The sequence below is a fragment of the Porites lutea genome, chromosome 14 (assembly GCF_958299795.1).
Source record: "Porites lutea chromosome 14, jaPorLute2.1, whole genome shotgun sequence".
Classification (NCBI taxonomy): domain Eukaryota; kingdom Metazoa; phylum Cnidaria; class Anthozoa; order Scleractinia; family Poritidae; genus Porites; species Porites lutea.
In genome coordinates, this window is record NC_133214.1 from 5,730,325 (window position 1) to 5,752,798 (window position 22,474).

Sequence of the window (22,474 nt, forward strand, 5' to 3'; positions counted from 1 at the left end):
TCCGAATTATGGAGAACTGATCAGCAAGTATCGTCACCTGCAGGGAGTGGTCATGGATGACGATGACAAGAAGAGTGAGTTACCCATTCATGTAATACTCGGCGCCAGCGAGTACTCAAGGATCAAAACTGAGACGAAACCTAGAATTGGTCAGCCGTCTGAGCCCATTGCTGAGTTCACTATGCTGGGGTGGACGATGATGTCCACAGGGAGAGAAGCCGCGCTATCCAACGTTTATTTGACGAAAACATCGGCAGCGGACTACGAACAACTCTGCTCTTTAGATGTTTTAGGACTCGCAGATAGACCAGAAGCAGACCAGCAAAACGTGTTTGCCGAATTCTCTGAGCAACTGAACCGAAGTGACGAAGGTTGGTACGAATCGGGTTTGCTATGGAAGCCGGGTCACGATCACCTGCAATCGAACGAACGCGGAAGTATCAGGAGACTACAAGGTCTAGTGAGGAAGTTGCAGAGAGAGCCTGGTCTGATAGACAAGTACGATGAGATCATCCAAGAGCAACTCACTGAAGGGATAGTTGAGAGAGTTGTAGACGAGCCAAACGAGAGAGTATTTTACATCCCTCACAAACCTGTGAAAAAGGAAACTGCCGTGACCACAAAACTCAGAATTGTATTTGACGCATCGGCTAAGCCAAGTGAAGATAGTCCGTCGTTAAACGAGTGCTTAGAAACGGGGCCTCCCTTGCAGAATCTGTTGTGGAACGTTCTTGTGCGAAATCGCCTAAAGCCAGTAGCCTTAGCAGCTGACATCAAACAAGCCTTCTTACAAGTACGCATAAGACCTGAAGACCGGGATGCACTACGTTTCCACTGGCTCAAGAACAAGGACCCTTCAGTTATTGAAGCCTTGAGATTCACGCGAGCGCTCTTCGGGTTGGTCCAGTCGCCATTCTTGTTGGCGGGAACACTAAAGTTGCACTTGCAAAGCCTAAGAGAGAAATACCCAGTGGAGGTAGACGAGATCTTGAGGAGTCTATACGTTGATGACGTCATCACGGGGGGCAACACCAAAGAAGAGGTTCAGGACCTGAAGAAGACGATCATATCAGTGTTTGGGGATGCTAAGTTTACCATGCACAAGTGGAACTCCAACGAGCCTCAGCTAGAGAGTGAGAATGTTGTTCCGGTGCACGAGCCTCAGCTAGACGGTGAGAATGGGGTGCCTGTTGATGAACAGCAGAGTTACGCAAAGCAACAGTTGGGAGTTAAGGAAGGTGAATCCAAGATATTAGGTTTGCCGTGGAACAAGAGAGAGGACACAATTGCAGTGACTTTCCCTGAGGAACCTGTTGATAACACTAAGAGAGGAATGCTACGATTCTTAGCTGCGGTGTACGACCCGCTTGGTGTAGCGTCGCCCACAACATTAGTGGGAAAGCTTCTATACCGCGAAGTATGCGACAGTCGACTACCGTGGGATGAGAAACTGTCAGACAGAATTGGACAAGAGTGGCTGAAGTTTGTGAGGAGCCTCCCCAACAAGGTTGAAGTACTGCGGAGCATACCAAGGTTCAAGGAGCCGATCGAAGGAGTCCAGTTGCATGTATTCGGTGACACAAGTGGAGTTGGTACATCAGCGGCCGTCTATGCAGTGATTACGCAAGCCTCCGGGGTGAGCAAGGGCTTAATAGCAGCAAAGTCAAGATTAGCAAAGAAGAATCTTACAATTCCAAGATTGGAACTTGTGTCCGCTCACATGGCCGCTAACCTTGTGGAGAACGTGAGAGTCGCACTTGAAGGATATCCAATCAAGTCAGTCCATGGGTGGAGTGACAGTACTGTCGCACTCCACTGGATCAAGGGGGGAGGTACTTACAAACAGTTTGTGGCCAACAGAGTCCGCAAGATCAACGACAAAGATTACATTGAATGGAGACATGTCGACTCCAAACACAACCCAGCCGACATAGGAAGCAGAGGCTGCAAGGCAGATCAGCTGTGTAATGTGTGGTTGCCGGGACCACAATGGTTGTCCAAGCCAGAGGAGTGGCCGGGAGACGTAGTGACAGAGCCTAACAAAGAAACGGAAGCAGAAGCTAAGCTTACTAAGGAGGTGTTTGCAGTGGCAGTGGAGGCGAGGGACGACTTCGATGAAGTGCTGGAAAGGCATACCTTCTGGCGAACGATCAGAATCAGTGCATGGGTCATGAGATTCCTTCAAAATTGCCGGAGCAAGAAGTGGAACCGAGTAAGCGGACCCTTGACAACAGCTGAGACGGAGATACAGGTCAAGTGGTGGATAAGGCGGGAGCAGCAGAGACACAGTGTAACAGACAAGTTTCTGGAAGACCAAGAAAGGCTCAACCTTCAGAAGAATGACCAAGGAATCTATGTGTGCAGAGGAAGAATTCAAGGACATTATCCGGTGTATTTGCCACCCAGGGTAGTCTTATCAGAAAAAATGGTGCAAGACGCCCACATCTTGACGCTACACGGGGGAGTCGGCCTAACGATGGCGCATGTGAGACAAGAGTATTGGATTCCCCGTCTCCGGCAACTGGCGAAGAACGTGGTTAACCACTGCTATGGGTGTAAGAAGTTCCATGTGACAAAGTTCCAAAATCCACCGCCTGGAAACTTACCAGTGGATCGTACAGAGGGGACATTTCCGTTCCAAGTAGTAGGGGTGGACTACGCCGGGCCCATAACTTACAAGATTTCGAAGAAGAAAGAAGGCAAGGCATACATTTTACTGTTCGCATGCAGTCTAACGAGAGCGGTCCATTTAGAGTTACTAACTGACCAGACCACTGCTGGTTTCATCAGGTGTTTGAAACATTTCATTGCGAGACGGGGGAGGCCTACGAAGATTTATTCGGACAATGGAAGAAGTTTTGTGGCTGCATCCAGGTGGCTCAAGAGTGTTATGAGGGAGGAGAAATTGCAAGACTATCTGGCCCACCACAACATCCTTTGGCAGTTTAACCTCGCCAGAGCCCCATGGTGGGGCGGTCAATTTGAACGGTTGGTTGGAGTTGTGAAACAGTCATTTTACAAATCTATGGGACGAGCGTACCTGACATTCGGAGAGCTTGAAGAAGTTGTGCTTGAGGTGGAGGTGGCCGTCAATAACCGCCCGTTATCCTATGTTGAAGATGATGTTGAACTTCCGGTGCTAACGCCAAACGTCATGATGCACGGGCTACCTAACCTCCTGCCAGAGGAGGATGCAGAGTCAGTGGAGGATGTGGAGCTACGTAAGAGGACAAGATACCTCCGTCGCTGCAAGGACATTCTGTGGTCAAGGTGGACTACAGAATACATCAGAAGTTTGAGGAAGAGACACAATCTCAAACACAAGACCAAGGTGCTGACACTGAAAGTTGGAGATGTGGTGCTAATTCAGAGTGAGGAGCGCAACCGTGGAAAGTGGAACATTGGAGTTGTAGTGAAACTCATCAAGGGGCGTGACGGCGTCGTCCGAGCAGCGAGGTTGAGAGCGGGGAAGTCCTACTTGGAGCGAGCAATCCAACAGCTATGTCCAATGGAGCTGTCGTGCGACGTACGGGACACACAGTTGAGAAATTCGGTGCAGCTTAATCCTCGAGCCAGAGAGTTCGCCCCTAGACGGGCTGCTGTAGCTGCGGCGAAGCGGATCAGAGAGATTGCAGAGCAAGAGAACAAGTGAACAGACCCAGGGACGAGTGGGGTCATGAACTGTTAGAACTGTTAAATCTGTTAGAACTGTTAAATCTGTTAGAACTGTTAAGCCCATGGAGCCGTATGTTCGATTTGCTCCTCTTGCGAGAACTGATTCAGTGACTTGCGGAGTCACGAACTATTAGAACTCTTTAAAACTGTTGCTGTTATATAAGCATGGAGCTGTGTGATTATATTTGCTCCACTTGCGTGTATCAAATAGGGGGAGAGTGTCGGACCCGAAATGGGGTTCCTGTGGTGCGTGTGTGACGTAAGCCGAACCGGTCAGGACCGGTTTTGGCACTAGAACACGAGGAGAAAAAGAGCGAGCGATCTTGTGAGTACGAGCGAGTTTATCAAACGAGAAACGAATAAATTTTGTTGAAATCATCGCAACACCATTGACAATAGGTGGGTGTGGGGAAGGTGCATGGTGAAACTGAAAGGCGCCGCAAGTGAGTTTAGAAGATAACTATGACAACCCTGTGAGTGGCACCCACCCACATCAGTCTACAGGTGCTTGAAGAAAAAAAGGGGACTGCGAACAGGGGAGTCACAGGACCTGGTTTCCCCAAGAGCATTAAGCGCCAACCCCAAACTCCCTCATAATAAAAACTAAAGAAAAGCAACTCACCTCTGAGGAATGGAAGCCATAATAGTGACCGGGAGAGGTAAGAAGACGGCAAACCTTGTGTAACAAGTGTGACAGTAATTTTGTTTCAAATAACATTTTGCCAAACTTCACTTTCCTTTAAACAGATCTTTTTGTAAAAGACGCAAAAACATTAATGTTAAGGGAAGATCTCAGCAAAACACGCAAGGAATAGCCCTGTCACGTTTGTCACGTACAAGTATTTTGCCAACCTCTTCTTCCTGCTGTCCTTTTGCGTAAACTCGCTAATACATGCCTGAAACATGTCCATAACCTCAATCCAAACTGGTCCAAACTGACACGACTGGGAAGGAGAGGGTACAGTTCACATCCTCTACATTCTTCATCTATCTTTTTTATAGAAAGGTATAGGCAAAATAATGTAAGCCATGTTGATGTAGGACTGTCTTCAACTCAAGTGCCATTTTCTTTGTTGTTCTATAGGAGTGTTTACAGCAGCATTTGACTGTCAAATTGAGTGGTTAATTGTGAAAGGAATAGCTGATTACGCAGATGGTTCTCAGTTGCATTCAGCAAGTTGGTCTTCCTGTGCTAGTGTGATGGCAGCATCTCTTGTTGCACACATTTTGAGTGAGCCCTGTGTTTTTTATTCATGGCCTCATTACCAAGGTAAATATTTCTCATAATGTTATTTCCTTTTTTGGCATGTTGTCTTACAGAAACTTGTGGTGTGTTAGAACGTACTTCCTTGATGCCATAGTAAGCTCAGCACGGCATTACGGGGGAGGTGTCACACATGACATCTTTTTCTGTTTCTTTTTGGTGTAGTTATTAATAATTGTTATGGTTTCTTAAAGGAACGTACAAACTGTAAGAACATTGTCATTTTAAACGAAAAAGAGATTGAAGTACAGTCTTGAAACTGAACAAAAAAGTTGTGGATTTTGTGTGAAATAGGGTTTAAATTAGAAGAACCTTCATAGGTTTAACAACCGCCACCAAGTGTTCTTAGCTGATGAGTCTTTTTTTTTTTTTTCCACCAGTTGTATTGAGCTGACCACATAGCTATATTTCTTGTTTTAAGTGTTAAAACTACACTAGTCTTGATATGCACTTTTAGTGATGTTATTAGTAGCCGTTATTTCTAGTAGATTTCTTGAATGTAAGTGCGAGTAACGGAACAAAAAAGTTTTGGATTTTGTTATGAAATAAGGGATAGGTTAACAACCACCACCAAGTGTTCTTAGCTGATGAGTCTGTTTTTTTTTGTTTTGTTTTTTTTTTCAGCAGTCGTACATGTAATATATATAGTCAATATATAGCTGTATTTCTTTTTTTAAGGGTGCTTTCGATTGGGAAATGTAGATTTAGATTTGAAAATCTGGATTTCGGATTTGAGATATCTGTTTTTGGATTTCTTTTTACTGTTCAATTGGGAAATCCGAAAAAGGATTTGACAAACTGTCCCTAAGAACAGCGGTCTTGCACGCACATGCATAATTAGCAAAAAGAAGACTGCTGTTCATAAGAATGGTTTTGCAAATCGTTTTTTCGGATTTCCCGATCAAACAGTAAAGAGGAAACCCATAAAATCCAGATTGACCCTGAGGACGGGTATCTCAGAAATGAAATCTATTTTTGGATTTCGCGTTCAATTGTAAAATCCGAAATCCGGATTTCAAAATCTAAATCCAGATTTTCCCAATCGAATGCACCCTAAGAGTTAAAACTGCACTTGTCTTGATATGCACTCCAAGTGTATGCACTTCTAGTGAGGTTATAAGTAGCAGTTATTTCTAGTAGACTTCTTGAATGTAAGTGAGAGATCTCTTTTTGTTGAAGATATATCAGAGCAGAGCTCAGCCAGCAGATCAAAGGAACAGTTGCCAAGTTCCTCAGGTACCATTATTTATGGCCCCTGTCCACACGAATCCAAATATTTTTTTGAAACCACATTTTTTTTTTTTTTTTACATGAATAGGCAACGGATGACTGAGCGGATTCACTGGTTTAGTGTTTAGGGAAGGCCGTTTTGTGATAAAGAAAATGTTCAGTTTCAGAAATATTCAGATTGGTGTGGAGGGGGACCTTAATGTTTATTGCTACATCGTGCACGTACGCAATCCAACATTATTGTTACGAGTTTAAGATACATTTTCCGTTGATTTTACTTTCCTTTTGTTGTTTTACTCTTGTGTCTTTCTCTTTTTCTCTTTCTTTTGGTTATAATTTTTTTGCTTGTTTTGTCTTGTCATGGTTTATGTTTTTGGAACTGTCATAGAGCGGTTTTCACTTGACTGTCGAAAGTAATTGAGGAATTGGTTTGGTTTTGGTTTTACTACGCCCTTTGGTTGGCTAGTGTATTTACTTTGGTTTTGGTTTTACGACAGTCAAGTGAAAACCGCTTTATCAGGGGTGTCGTGTATACTAGCTAATAATTGGGCAAAATTATTTTGTACTTGCAGGGGAGGGGGCACTTATTTGAAGATGGGTGCTAATTCGAACGTCTACAGTACGTGTGTTCCATTTAATTAAGAAAAGACCCTCTTCCCTCTCCCCTATTAAGTTCTCTTGTCTAATTAGCTACTATTTGCGCTCTGTTCCTTAGCTTATTTGTTAAATTTTTAAGGTTTTTCCACCCTTACCCAGAGCAACGGATTTACAGTACAAAACAACAACAACAACACTGAACAACACAGCTTCTAAAGCCATGTGTTACGTCAATGAACTAGTTAAAATCATCTTGACATTTTTATTTTTTAATACTAAATAAGAAGGGGAGGCCAGTATAATGTAAACTAACTGTAGTGTAAAAGTTTTGAAATCTATAATTATCTCAAAAATTGATCAACAAGTCAGCCTCGCAACATAAGGTTGTTTAAAAAACCGGTGGTGTAAGACTTGGTAATAAACTTAATAACGCATGAAGAATCTTCCTCCAGTGTTAACCTGAGATCAGGCTCTATTTCTATTTCACGCTTAGATCTAAATGGCCGTAATAGAAAAACTACCATTAGCAGTACTACCACAAAACTTGTACAATTAACTTTCTACTGCTCAATGCGTTGGAGAGGATTTAATTTTAAAGAGATTTACTTTTTTACATAAACAGATGCTGCAACTGCTTTTTTGGAGTGGAGTCAAAATCAGCTTTGCTCATTTTACAACAGTACCGCGAGCCAGTTAATGATTACCCCTTGGGACCGACATAATACCATGGACATTGATGAGGTGTATGTAAAGTTAACACTGCTAAGAGATCACAGAAAACTTGCTGGAACAACAAAAGAAAGGCTTCAAGATTACAGTGAGCTATTGGCAAGCCATGGTCATCATCTAATTCCTAAGAGAATTTTAGTGTATGGGAGGCCAGGAATTGGAAAGTCAACATTGACAAAGAAACTCGCCGTTGACTGGTCACGAGGTAATAAAGAAATCCTAAAGAAGTTTGCTGTTGTACTTTTAATCAAGCTCCGAGATGTTTGCAACACGCAAGATTTCTGTGACGTGCTACAAAAGGCGGAGCTGTTGTCCGCAGGTGACCCTATGGTATTTAACCAATTGTATGATTACATTCTTCGTAACCAACAGAAAGTCCTACTTATTTTAGACGGTTATGATGAATATAGCGCCGAGACATCATCGCCAGTCCATCAGATTTGGAAAGGCAGTCAATTGAGAGATTGCACTCTCCTTGTGACTACCCGTCCTCGGAAGAAAGATGAGTTAAGACCAGGAAGTCATGCTCAGTTTGAAATTAATGGGTTTGATCGGTGGCAAGTTGAAACATTTGCTCGTAAGTTTCTTCGCGACCAAACAAAAGTATTAAAGTTTACAGATTTCTTGGATGGACGCGACCTGTGGGACTTGGCGGAAATACCTCTTCTGCTGTTAATGTTGGTTCTAAGCTGGAAGGTTTCTGATTATCAAGGACCATCTACATCCCGCGCAGATGTGTATAACAGTTTTTGTCAGACGCTGCTTGATCACGTGACCGCAAAAGCCTCAGATGAGACATTTAGAAGCATGGATGAATACAGAGAAGAACTCGCAAAGTTAGGGGAACTTGCCTGGCAGGCACTTTTAAATGACTGTCTTTATTTCAAGCTCAGCAATGTGCCAGAGGACATTCTGTTATTTCTTGACAAGTTTATTGATTTTGGCTTTCTGCAGACTTCTAATCTTTCAAACTCTCCTCGTCCTGAGAAACTGGCGTTCTTCCTTCATAAATCGGTGCAAGAGTTCCTTGCCGCCTCGTTTTTAGTTCGTGATTTAAAAAATGCCAAGGAATCCTTCAACTCTCTGTCTAAAGTCGACTCATTTAAACGGTTCAGGGAGCTGTTTGAAGTTTTCAAATTTGTGTTTGAGTTGTCATCAGAAGCTACCGTTGCTGTTTTTCGCCATCTGAAGATGATAGGGGAAAAATTAGGTCTGGCTGATTACAACTTCTGTGAAAACCCCTTCCGTGAAGACCACTGTGGTGAGGAGCTCACTGAAGAACAGGGAGAGTTTTATAGTATTAGTCTCGATCTTTTCCTTTCTTGTCCTGCTTCAGATAGGAAAAATGGCTATCCTTCATTTCTAGAATGTGTTAACGGTCTTGTAGTGATAGATGAAGACCATCTGCCTAAAGTTTCCAGCGAACATTGCCTGAGATCAACAAATTTCCATAAGCCAGATTATGTCTTTTTTAAAGACGTCTCGTTACGTGTGTCAAGATCCTGTGATAGTGATAGTGATGAAATTTTACCTGAGTTAGGAGATGTGGATCATGATAATGAAATGTTTTCTGTTATATCCGATTTGGACACCGTTGTTGTGACATGTTATGGTGACGTAAAATCCGTCAATTGGTACGATGATCTATTCGCTGGCGAGTTTTTCATTAAGAAAGTTGGCAATCGATTAGTATTCTATTTAACTGACTTTTGGTACAAGAGAACGACAAATGAACTGCTTAGATTATTGATATCAGCACCAAAATCTTCTCTTCAAGAGCCTGATCACGTGTCACAGAATCATGATCTTTGCAGCTGTTTGCAGGTATCTGAGAAAACATCTGACCAGACTCTGACACACTCTCTGTCATATTTGAGAACGATTATAATTTGGAGACCAACAAGTGAACTTGTCAGTTTACTGAATAATTTTCACCACGTGCCTCGACTATCTGAGCTTATTTTAAGTGGTGTTGGTATGGGGAATCAAGAGTGTCAATCACTTGCCACTGCTTTAAAGTATGTTAATAAGTTACGATCACTGTGGTTATCACATAACCCACTCGGTCACGGGATAAGTCAACTTGCTAAACACCTGCACAATGTACCTCAACTGGAAGAGCTGCAACTGAATGATACACAGATGGGTGAAGAGGAAGTCACCGCTTTATCCCACAGTTTAAAGCCTGTGACTCAGCTGAGTAAACTTAACTTATCAATAAACCCACTCTGTCACGGGATAAGTGAGCTTGCCAAACATCTGCACAATGTACCTCATCTGGAAGAGCTGGACCTGGATGATACACAGATGGGTGAAGAGGAAGTCACAGCTTTAGCCCATAGTTTAAAGAATGTGACTCAGCTGAGTAAACTTGACTTATCAAACAACCCACTCGGTCACGGAGTAAGTGAGCTTGCCAAACATCTGCACAGTGTACCTCATCTGGAAGAGCTGGACCTGGATGATACACAGATGGGTGAAGAGGAAGTCACAGCTTTAGCCCATAGTTTAAAGAATGTGACTCAGCTGAGTGAACTTTCCTTATCATACAACCCACTCGGTCACGGGATAAGTGAGGTTGCTAGACACCTGTATAGTGTGCCTCATCTGAAATTGCTGAGACTGAGTGATACACGGATGGATAAAGACGAAGTTACAGCTTTAGCGCATGGACTTGTCTACGTTCCAGAACTGAAATCCTTGGAGCTTGACAAAAATCCACTGGGCAGCGGTGTAAGTGAACTGATCAAGTGTTTCAGTAGTAGTAGTGCTCCTCAGCTGCTGAGAAATCCATATCTGTTTGATTGGAAGGAACGTTTTTTTCTCAGTCTTCGTATGGTTCAACTGACACAGACGGATACCATTGAGCTCTTTGGTTTAGCAAATTCGACGGAAATAGTCTTGGAGTCAGATTATCATGTAAGTTTCTCTTTTGTACTTTGCATTTATTTTGTTTTCGAGTTATTAATGCTCGTAATACCCAGGAACTTACATGTAGACGAAAAAGAACCGTTCTTCAAAGGGACTGTGTCGCTTCCCATTCTCATCCATACTAAAATTAAAAAAGACACATAAAAGAAAACTTGTCGAATAGTGGTCCAGTCGTGACAACAATTGCCAGTGTATTTTGTCTTTCTTTAGATGTTCCGTAGCAGTGCACGAAATTAATTTTTTTCTCAAGGAGACATCTGGCTCCTAAATTTTCCAAAGTGGTCGCCAAGTCCAAAAAGTTAGTAGCCAATTTTTTTTTTCCAGAAACAACAAAAAAAAAGCTATATGACAAATGTATTATATAATAACGCCAAATTGCAAGGTTTCCTAGCTTTAGGAATACCTGAACGTTTTTTTTTTTTTCACATCTCTAAAGAACAGCAAACAATTCTGGTTATGTACTTAATCAAGAACAAACAGAAACTAACATTACCAAACTTTTATAGTAAGTTTATTATTTGTTGGATTTATTCTGTTTTCCATCACAGACCATCCAATTTGATGATCATGGGATGTCCGCTTATCTAAAAGACTAGCATATATATTACGTGTCCACTGTAATATCAGCCACAAATACATGTATGCCAGGAAGTCAGCCTAAAATCATAAAAATCTTTCCAACTGAATTTCAGAAACTTAAGTTGACAATTCCCTAAACTATTGTTTCTAATATGAACTTTACGAAATATCTCACTGGACAACATAATATGCGACCTGCCATCACAACCCGAAAAATTCAGACATGTCCCTTTCATAAATATTAACTCTCAAATCTCCATAAATATATCAAAAAATTTGCAGTAGTTATTTCTTGTCTCGCTTACAAAATCTAATTCATGTAGTAGCCAAGGATGAAAAAGTCAGCACGTAACGACTTGATCGGGATGAGTAATCATAAAAACATATCCAAGTCAGAGGCTCCTTGGTAAACAAACGTATAGGAACATTACTTTACAACAAATACAAAATAGTAACAAGTTACGTTTTTCCAGCCACTGCTAGAATGAAATAAACGGATCCTTTTTTTGTTTGTTTCAGCATCTACCCGAGTTATCTGAACTATATTCAATGCTATTTTATTTCCAAGCCATTGCTTAATGGATTTAGTGTTCCAGCATTACATGTACTTTACTAACAACACTAACTGCAATTTCTGCTAACAACTGAAACACTGGAATTCACTCCATAAGAAACCTAAGTGAGAGCACGTGGAATCGAAAGAGCACGGAATGTTGTGAGCCCGCGATATGCCCTTTTAGCAAAAGGGACATTTCAATCCACAATATACAACGTTACTTTTGGAAAATCCAAGATGGCGAAAGTTGACCTGTTCACTTCGTAGAGTTCGTGACGAGTTTGCTACAAACCTTGGTCGTTCATACCGATTCATCTACGTTCAAGCTTTATTTAATCGCACAATATATAAAATTAGGATGTAAGGAACCTGAAGAGTTCTGGTCGCGAACGTGGCGACTAACTTTTGAATCTTGGTCGCCAGCGCGGTAAACCACAGGTGGCCCAGACGTAGTTTGTGTCACTGAATGAATATATTAATATCCACATGGACAAATTAATGCGATGAGTCGTCGAAACTCTCATGGACTAAAATAGTCTAAAAGTCAAAATATAACAAAACAAAGTTAAGATACTTTCAACTGAACGTATCCTTGTCTTTCCTGGCCGGTTTAAGTGGCATTTTGTTGAGTTTTGAAATTGTAGGTACTATCCACTAAAGAAGAATTAAAGGCTGGCTACAAAACAAACAGACCATCTCCACGCGCCTTCACACGAAGCGCTATAAATTCGAGAATAATCGACGAATCCGCTCCAAATAACCATCGGCTAATCTGCAGGTAACGTGTGCTCCTGCTTCTGGCTCGCTTGCTCCACAAAACCCATCGCAACTGCACAATAATTGCTCGCTCATCAACAACCACTGTTGACCTTTACGCTTCGATATGACCGCAAACGACCAGGTATAATACGCGACGTGAATATTTAAGCTTAGCGCCGCGTTCCCGCAACAATGCAGCACTTGCTATGGGAGGGATGGTACTATTGCTTCCAGGTCAATCAATCGGGAAAATAATATTGAAGCCCTTGTAATTTTTAAAAAGATCCAATTTGCCCAAGGAGCACCGAACAGATACGAATCTTATAGCGGAGCTAAAAAAAATGAGCGGCAGTGGAAAAAGTGAACAAGAACATGTACCACATTTTCTCTATAAAAGGTGAAAACCAGGAAGTTTTCTGGACGTTTCACGTTGCAGTCATGCAAATCGACGGCAAGGAAATGTACAAGAAAGTGTGCTGCAATTAGACCTATTGTTGTTTTTCACAGTTCTGGTCAAGGGCATCCAACTTTTAATTTTTCACATTTCACTCACCGGGTTAGGTTATTTTTCGTAGAGAGTAAAATGGAATCCTAAAATTTTTGGATTCAAAAATGTGATGAAAGAAGGTATCTGAAAAATTATCTCCTTCGTAATACGTTAAATTGCATCTAAAATTTTCGGGAAAATAATTTTGAATTCCTCGTAATTTCGAAAAGACTCAAGTTCCTCTAGAATGGCCGAACACTGAGATGCAAATTTTATAGCGCCACTTAGAATGCATTTCTATAGAGCTAAAAGTACTTTATGAAAGTGTTTTCAATTGAAAGTATTTGAGGAAACAGTCGTTGGGTGGCCCTGTCTCGTTGCCTTCTCCGCTTAGCATTACACGATATATTTTATATTTAGTATAAGCAAACTATAAATCATTAACTTCGCTTTTAGCCCTCCTGACTAAATTTATGTAAGCGCTGTTTAGAATGCATTTTTCGATCAAAAGTACTCTAGAAAGCCTTAAATGTGTTTTCAATGTATTTAGGGGGAAATCATCGTTGGGTGCCCCTGAGTTTTGAGAATAATATTAATAATAAATAAAAAAGATATCGCGCACATAAATTTTACTTTACGATATCTTCAGCTGTATCTTCTATTCAGCTGCATAGCGGGGGCCAGATTTTGCCTTTTTCCTGGGCGGAAAATTCTCGTCCTCCTTCACCAGTTTGGACAACATATTATGGAGTAAGACGTTGTTAATCTAAGCAAATAAGTCTGGTAGAGTCAAGAACCTATGCAAGCGGCTGGACGAACAATGTGACAGCAGCTGAGACAGCGAACGTTAGAAGAATTCGAACTTGAAAACCAGGGCTGCCCTGTTGAAAACTTACGGACGGTCCCGCGATCGCCTTTTGTTTTCTGGTCAAAACTAACGGAGCGAACCTTCGGTCAGTCGATTGACCTAGAAGCAATAGTGCCATCCCTCCCATAGCAAGTGCTGCACTGTTGCGGGAACGCGGTCGCTAAGCTTGAACATTCACGTCGCGTATTAAACCTGGTCGTTTGCGGTCATATCGAAGCGTAAAGGTCAACAGTGGTTGTTGATGAGCGAGCAATTATTGTGCAGTTGCGATGGGTTTTGTGGAGCAAGCGAGCCACAAGCAGGAGCACACGTTACCTGCAGATTAGCCGATGGTTATTTGGAGCGGATTCGTCGATTATTCTCGAATTTATAGCGCTTCGTGTAAAGGCGCGTGGAGATGGTCTGTTTGTTTTGTAGCCAGCCTTTAATTCTTCTTTAGTGGATAGTACCTACAATTTCAAAACTCAACAAATGCCACTTAAACCGGCCAGGAAAGACAAGGATACGTTCAGTTGAAGGTATCTTAGCTTTGTTTTGTTATATCTTGACTTTTAGACTATTTTAGTCCATGAGAGTTTCGACGACTCATTGCATTAATTTGTCCATGTGGATATTAATATATTCATTCAGTGACACATACTACGTCTGGGCCGCCTGTGGGTAAACTTAGGCGCATTGGGCTATAGCATTTACCCCCCCCCCCCCTGCCCCCCCCGGTTGAGGACTTACCTTTTCTTCTCACCCCTGAATATTGGCTAAAATTGCATTCACCCCTGAAGACTTCCATAAAATATGGGTTTACCTCTGAAGAATTGGGTCATACCCCTGGGCCCAGTTGTTCGAAGGCCGATTAGCGCTTAATCCGGGGTTAAATTTAACCCGGGTTTCGTTTTCTTGTGTTCTAAAGCATTTTGAAAGCTTCCAATCATCAACTTGTAGACAAAGAGAATTAACACTGAAATTCTTTTTAAGCTTTCAAATCTGAATTCACGTCTCGCACTAACCCTGGGTCATCTTAATCCAGCTTTGAACAACTCGGCCCTAAAGAATATGGGTTTACCCCTGAAGAATTTCGTGAAAATTAACCCATTCACCCCTGTTGATTTTGCCGAAAAACACGTTTTGAAGCTAGTCGAGTGGTTTTCTGGCAACTGTCGTGCTATAAAGAGCTAAAACTTACCACAAAGCCGTTTACGAGTCGTTCACTTCGTGGCCTTCTTATCCAGATGCTTGCGAAGTTCGGGCATGCGCAGAAATATATAATACATAATAAAAGGTTTTAGTATATACTAAACCAGTGGATAGTGTTTTCCGCGCGCTCTGATTGGCTACTCAATCAGTGAATATCCTGCACTATTCACTGATTCACCTCCAGTTCCTCGGAACGAGCGGCGCCAAACTCGTGTAAGTTGCAAGCAAAATGCCTTCCCGGTTTGCTGCCGTAAACAAACAAAGAAATTTCACAACTAATCAAGCAAGCTGTTTCCGAAATACACGAAGAAGGTGACGAAGTTCGGATTGGAAGTTTTAACAGGTAAAGCTTTGTCTTTTTGACACGAATTTATCGATAAAACCGGTGAAAAAGTTTTTTGTTTACAACTGCAAATGAAGCTTAAGTCTTGCTTACTTTATTTAGTTGAGTTGTTCATAAATAAGCTTAAAACTAAATTTAATAATCTTTTTTTATAGAATGATTTTAAACACAAAAAGAATTCACAACTCCTTTTGAAGAAATTTCCCCGCAAGAGCTAAACAAATGCCTTCAAAAGTCTTAATTGTCGGCAAGAAAAAGCGACGGCCGCGGCAGCCCGGTCATTACGCGCCAAAATTGTAATCGTTGGCAACAGTATTTGAGTTAATCGTCGTTTTTGTGCTCAATTATCTCACTGTTTTAGTATATACTAAAACAATTATTCACCTCAGTGTCGGTAGCTACAATGAGGGACAAAAGTGTTGGCACACTTCCGTAAAATGGCCCCTTTTTGCATAGTGGATATACTTATCCCATTTCCCTGTCTACCCCAACCCCTTCCCCCCCAAAATCAATGTTGAATTTTCGACCCTCAAGTCTTTTTTTTACTTCAGACAACATTGATTCGGGGGGTGAGGGGATTTACAGCGTTTAAAAAGAATGAAATAATAGATGAATTAAATGTTTGCTAAAAGCACCCGTTTTAAACAAGTGTGTCAACTACTTTTGTCCCTGATTGTCTGAAATATGTATCTGTGTTTTCCGGCTAGATTTTTGACGCTGCTGAATTTTTGTGCGATGACGTTACTCTATGGGCCAAATTATTTTTTTTAGAAACAACAATTTGTAAAGTTTCGTCCTGATTTGTAGTATACGTAGAGTAAAATGTACGAAGCGTATGTCATCACTTAATCTTATACTTCCGCGCGCGTTCCTGATACCCTGTGGGGTCGAGAGGAAATCATTTGTGTTATGATCAATGCCGTTGCAGCGGATGTAATGTTTTCACAAGTATTATCAATAGTGGAAAAAGGATGGAAACACTAAGGTGCAATGGAAATTGTTCTGGTAAATGATTAACTTAAGCGAATGAAGTACTGCAGAGTAACTGAGGGGACATGCATTATTTTTGACATTGACTTGTGCCATTAGTGAAAGGACGTGAACAATATACAGGTCATGAACCTCATAAATGATGGACCAGCCGTTTGTGCTATGTCCTATGTATAGATGTGTGTTTTTTTTGGAGACCTTTTCAAACCTAAGTGATCCAAACCTTTAGCGTAGGTAGGCGTCGAACAGGTTAGACCAGGTTTTGGAATGTACTTTTGTAATGATTTTAGATGACCGCCTGCCATTTATTCAGTGGCATAATTTTTTTATTGATGTTGGATGGACAACTATTTCATTTCCCAGCTCGTAAATCACAGAATACCAAAGAAATTGTTTTCAAGATAGACACACCAGTTTGCGTCATCGCCAAAACAGCAATTACTTTTGCCCAGAAGTTCACTTGATGACAAGGAAAGCGGGATAACATGTGATCAATGACGGCCGTGCGCTGGAAAATTTTCCTTTTTTATGCGCTAATTCCTCACGAAAGGCAAAAGAAGATTCCGCTATGTAGAAAGTACTTCGCAGTACGTATTCTTGGCAAGAAAACTTCCAGCGATGTGGTGCAAATAAGGAGTTTCAACGGTTAACCACGAGAATACATATGGACATTAAGAGGTCATAACAGACTAATTTTACTTTTCGTTTTCCGAAACGTGGTTAACCGTTGTAACACGAAGGAAGCAGTGTTTTCCTCAGTTTGAGCTGTCGTTTTCTTTGAGAGTCAAATACCAGTTCACGTTTCAAAGCTCTCTTTTCATTTTCTCTGCCGACAATAGACAAAAACACAGGGTTCCGCTTGAGAAATACAGTCCAAATACACAGACATATGCGCTCATGTCACGCTATTTGCGTTGCGTTATCATGTCACTCATGGTGTCACGAGGTGGGATTGAAAGTAATTGTTTTCGTGGACACTAGCAATGTTTGCTACGCTGTCCTTAGTTTTTTATTGAATTGGCCATGAATTTACCTTCACTTTTCCGTAGTTTCGATATTGAACGCAGTGACGGCCGCTCCGCACTAACGCTCCATATTTCCGTGGCCGGCCAGTGACTATCCCCACTACGTGTCAATCCTTACCCTACCCGTGATTGTTTGCGCCTTAACCATCGGATAAAGTGAAGAACGAGAAATATTCACTTTATTAAAAACATTTTCAGTACGCGTACCCTTGAAATTCATCAAAAGTTGTACATGTGCGCGAGTTTCAGCGTTAGTTTTTAGCTTGTAAACCATATCGACGTTAATTCTGGATATCGCAGCCCTTTTATTACGTCATCACGTAATTCCAATTGGCCCTATAAGTCGGTCGTGAATAAGTCAATGTCACCCCCACCACCAATAACATAATTATGTCTTTGATTTCTTTAATTTCAGTTAAAATCAGTGTCATGCACGGCTCAACTTGTGTGCAGTGGCACAATTTTGCATTCAGACAATGAGGGACAAAAGTGTTGGCACACTTCCGTAAAATGGCCCCTTTTTGCATAGTGGATATACTTATCCCATTTCCCTGTCTACCCCAACCCCTTCCCCCCCAAAATCAATGTTGAATTTTCGACCCTCAAGTCTTTTTTTTACTTCAGACAACATTGATTCGGGGGGTGAGGGGATTTACAGCGTTTAAAAAGAATGAAATAATAGATGAATTAAATGTTTGCTAAAAGCACCCGTTTTAAACAAGTGTGTCAACTACTTTTGTCCCTGATTGTAGTCGTGGATATTTACCTCACTGCTTCGCAGTTCGGTAAATATCCAGGACTAGCCACCTCCACTTCGGTGAATAATTGTTATTTATTGAGATATTTTTGAGCTATTTTGAAAAAATAACTCATATGTCAGTGGTGTGAGCGTATGTATCTTTGTGGCTTTGCATCTTTGTATGTTCGGATGTTTGTTGCAAGAGCCAATAAGGTTGAAGGTACTATAAGTTGATGCTTAGGAACCGTTGAGATCTTGGCATCTACTTAAACATGACATTGCTAAAGGTCGAACAAGGGCACTTTGAGACCGCCATCTTGATTCTTCACAATTTTTTCGTCTTTTATTACGGCTACAAGTGTTTGAAAACATTATATTAAATATCGTCATGATTCAAACGCTGTGCACAGTGATGCAGCTGTTTAAGGGTTCATATTTTAGTGTGGATGCTATTTCAAGACATTTCTGACCGAATTCGGCTATCGCGAACGGTACTGACGCACGTATTTATGAGTTGTGTTTCACCTGCTTCAAGCTAGAGTATAAAAGATCATATATTTTCAAAGCTCTTCCAGTGAAGCAATAATTGATATTTAGATATGGACTTTAATTTGAAAGTATGCGGCCTATAAAATGTGGTTTTACAAGTTTGAAAGGCAGCTTTTTTTTTTAAGCTGTATTGAGTATTGTTAATCCTGTAAAACAAGCTTTAAACATATTATTCTCTTGCTTACAAAGTTCAAAAGACCGTTTTCGTTCCGGCAAAACGACCAAAAAAGAATAATAAGTGAACAACATGATACATCCCTCCTGCATACTAAGCATTATAGCCTGAAACGTGTTTTATTTAGTAAAGGTGAGTAACTTAAGTAGAAACAGTAGCGTTAGGGAATAAAATTGGAAGAAGCTAGTTGACACAATAATTAGATACCGTTTCATTGAGTGGAGTAACGTGATATGAGCAGAAAGATATTTCGGCAGTTTGATAATTTTCTTGGAAGTTAATAAAATGTTAGGCTATCAACCTTGACGTTGCATGAAACATAATTTAATTGCAGATGTTGTAATGAAGCCGTGGTGATTTCTTAAAATCGTTTGAGAAAATTTTGTAGTGAACAATTTGCGTTTTTTTTACGTACGAATTGTAAAAGGGCCAAAGACCAACATCTTCACGTGCATGAGTTATTTTTATAATTCTGTTTACTAGATTACGGTGTGATAACTCGAATTCCCCCACGTACGAACCACGAAAGGGGGCAAAGTCCAACACTTTCACGTGCCAGTTGTGTGACTGTACATCTCATGCAGATTGGTTTTTCACTATAATAATAGTAACTTAAACGTATGAAGACCTGTTTCGTTTTCTAACCAATGCCTTAAAAAAGGCTCTTGTCTTTTAAGAAGCAACAGCTTTAAAACATGAAGAAATAAGTTGTCGGAGTTAAAGACTGTTTCACTGAGTAGAATCGCCTTGAAAACTTCGTGAATTGTGATGATGCAACCATCTACCACAATGATAAAAATCCTAGTATTTCATAACTACGCGAATTCGATAAGTCACAGTTTGGCTTAAGAAACTCCGAGGAAACCTTAGAGTTTTCCTTCTAATCAACGTTTGGTGAGTAGATATTTATTTTACTCTAACAATTTGTTTAACTTGCACCAAATGTAACAGGTAAAGACAGAGGAAAGTGAATATATAGCATGAGGATCGATGCAGCTGAGCGTTTCGCGTTATCATTTATGTACGGCAATACCCAATTTCGCACAAAACCCAGTCTACATTTAGGACGAAAAAGGTAGATTCATCACTCTTGGTAAGGTTACGCTGAAGCATTAAAGTGACACTGAAGCATTCAAAATAGCTCATGCACGTTTAACGTGCCTATGTTGAAAAAATAGCTCATACAGTAAAAACCCGCAACTAAGAACCTAAAAATTAAGAACCTGTTAGCCTAAAATTGGTCATTTATACCCCCTATAAACAAGAACCTATTTAGCCTAAGAAATTTAAAACAGGTTCTTATTTTCTAAAATCATACTAGTACATTACAGCTGCATTGCAAGAATCATATTTGAAGGAAAAAAAGCAGATTGCCACTGTTTTAAAAATGTGGGGGGTGGGGTGGGGCTGAAGAAAATAAAAGTACAGGCTAAGGGACTGGTCAAAAAGTATAGGTGGGGGTGGACCGGAGCAGAGAGGGGTTGGGTCATGAGGTTTTGAGCCTTGCGCAAGGGGTGGGTTGTGCAATTTTCAGCTACCCTTAGGGGGTGGGTCACCCTATTTTATTACATAGATAGGCACTAACTACTAACGAGACAGTTGACCACACTTGTTATATAAAACACAACCAGCTGGAATTATTGCTAAAATACTCACAAACCTTTTGTGCGAGAAAATGTAAAGGGTGACAGGCTGCACATCTATACGGGCTTGAAACCCTTAGTTAACCTTTTTTTTTTTGGTGCTAACAAGCATGTCCTTTAATGAATTTCCTTTTTTGTAAGGTTTTCTATCAAAGTTTGTGGTTAACCTCTGTCCATCAAGCGGTTTTTTTTAATTTTGAATTATTTTCCTCAAAGGTTGTTTTTGAGGAGTTTTTTCGTAGGATTCTCAAGGCTTCTCCTTTTTAACACTTGGAGGGTGACACGAGGTAAAATGAGTGTGCAAGAAGGTTTCCATTTGTTTAAAATGTGTCTGCATCAAGGATAGATGTTTCCTTGACTCTTGTGCCTTTGTATACAGCCGTGTCTAAAAACGCAGTCTCAGTGTCAAAATGTTTCGGCCGTGAATTTAATAGTTGGGTGATGTAAGTTTGCTTGATCAATGAAGGCTTCGATGTCTGGTTTACTCATGTCCCGTAGGGAAAAGGTATTGTGTATGTAGGATTTCCACAAACTGTTGTTCTAAAGATGGTTTTGCTTATTAGAGTTGTTGTTTCAATATACGCCTTGAAAATGTTGGCAAAGGAATCAAAACTGCTGTCTTTGCGCCCGCTGCAGTTCCATGGTTTTGTGGGTAGCACTTTCCATTGAAGTGGAAGAAATTTTCTTTGAGGACTATTCTAAGCATTTCCAGCAAGTAATGTGAAGGAATGGGTTGTCTTTGTAGAAATTTTCATATGCTTTGTGACAGACAATTTCAATATACCCTCGTTTTGCGGTATATTTGTGTCAAGACTCATAACGTCCATCGAAACAAGAAATGTTCGGTTTTTCACATTTGTCTTTTCAGTGAAAGGTATCATGTCTGTGATTTTGATATTGGTTGTAGCAGTGTATCAACAAATTTTGTAAAACACAGAACAAGGTTTTATTGGATTATTAAGAGGAAACCAAACATTCATGTTTCAGCAAGGGGGTGGGTCATGGAATTTCCAGCCGTGCTTTAGGGGTGGGTCAGTCATTTTTGTGCCGAAGGGAGGGGGTGGGCCATGTGTTTTTTATCAACCACATTTCCAAATGCTCCGGCCCACCCCCTCCTATACTTTTTGACCAGTCCCTAACGACCAACTTGTTTGCAGCTGTGTTTTAATTGTTTTTTCTCCAGGATTAAGAACCCATTTTGAGAACCTAAATAGCCTAAAATTCTGTTAACTACCATTTATATAAGAACCTGTTTAGGTTAACTCCTAAAAATGTAGGTTCTTAGTTGCGGGTTTTTACTGTGTGTCAGTGGTTTGAGTGTATGTAACTTTGTAGCTTTGTGGCTTTGTATCTTTGTATGTTCGGACGTTTGTTGCAGGGGCCAATAAGGTTGAAGGTACTATGAGTTGATACGTAAGAACCAATCAGATTTTGGCATCTAACCGTTAATGACATTGCTTAAGTCAAGCAAGGGCACTTAGAGACCGCCATCTTGATTCTTCACAATTTTTACGTCTTTTATTACGGCTAAAGGTGTTTAGAAGTATAACATTGCAATATCTTCATGATTCAAACGCTTTGTACAGTGATGGGTGTTGCTTCAAGACATTTGACCTAATTCGGTTATCGCGAACGGTACAACGCACGTATTTCATAATTTATGAGTTTTGTTTCACCTGCCTCAAGGTAGAGTACAAAAGATCATATATTTTTCAAAGTTCTGCCAACGAAACAATAACTGAAATTTGGATATGGACTTTAATTCTGAAGTTTGCGGCCTATAAATTGTTGTTTTAGAAGTTTCAAAGGCAAGGCGAGTATTGTTAATCCTGTAAACAAGCTTTATTCTCTCGCTTACAAAGTTCAAGAGACCTTTTTCGTTCCGGCAAAAAAAAACATGATTTAGGAGAGGAACATGATATATGTTTGCTGCTCAAGAGTTATTATAGTTATGGAAACGTATTTTATTTTATTAGTAAAGATGCGTAGGTTAAGTCGAAACGGTAGCAGTCGGGGAATTAAATTGGAAGAAGCTAGTTGACAAAATAATTACATATGGTTTTAGTTAGTGGAATAACATGATATGAGTAGAAATATATTTCGGCAGTTTAATAATTTTCTTCGAAGGAAATAAATGTTAGGAG

At 40.7% G+C, this 22,474-nt stretch overlaps 2 protein-coding genes across 3 annotated transcripts in view; both read left to right on the forward strand.

The window, feature by feature from the left end:
- LOC140925041 (NLR family CARD domain-containing protein 4-like) overlaps window positions 1-11,022 on the forward strand; it is a 150,789-nt gene extending 139,767 nt beyond the window's left edge. Inside the window, exons 7-8 of the mRNA XM_073375001.1 lie at window positions 7,389-10,414; window positions 10,975-11,022. Coding sequence (XP_073231102.1) covers window positions 7,389-10,414; window positions 10,975-11,022 — 3,074 coding nt within the window. The remainder of the gene's footprint in view (window positions 1-7,388; window positions 10,415-10,974) is intronic.
- Window positions 1-22,474, forward strand: part of LOC140924635 (NLR family CARD domain-containing protein 4-like) — a 388,290-nt gene that overhangs the window by 297,711 nt on the left and 68,105 nt on the right. The window lies entirely within an intron of this gene.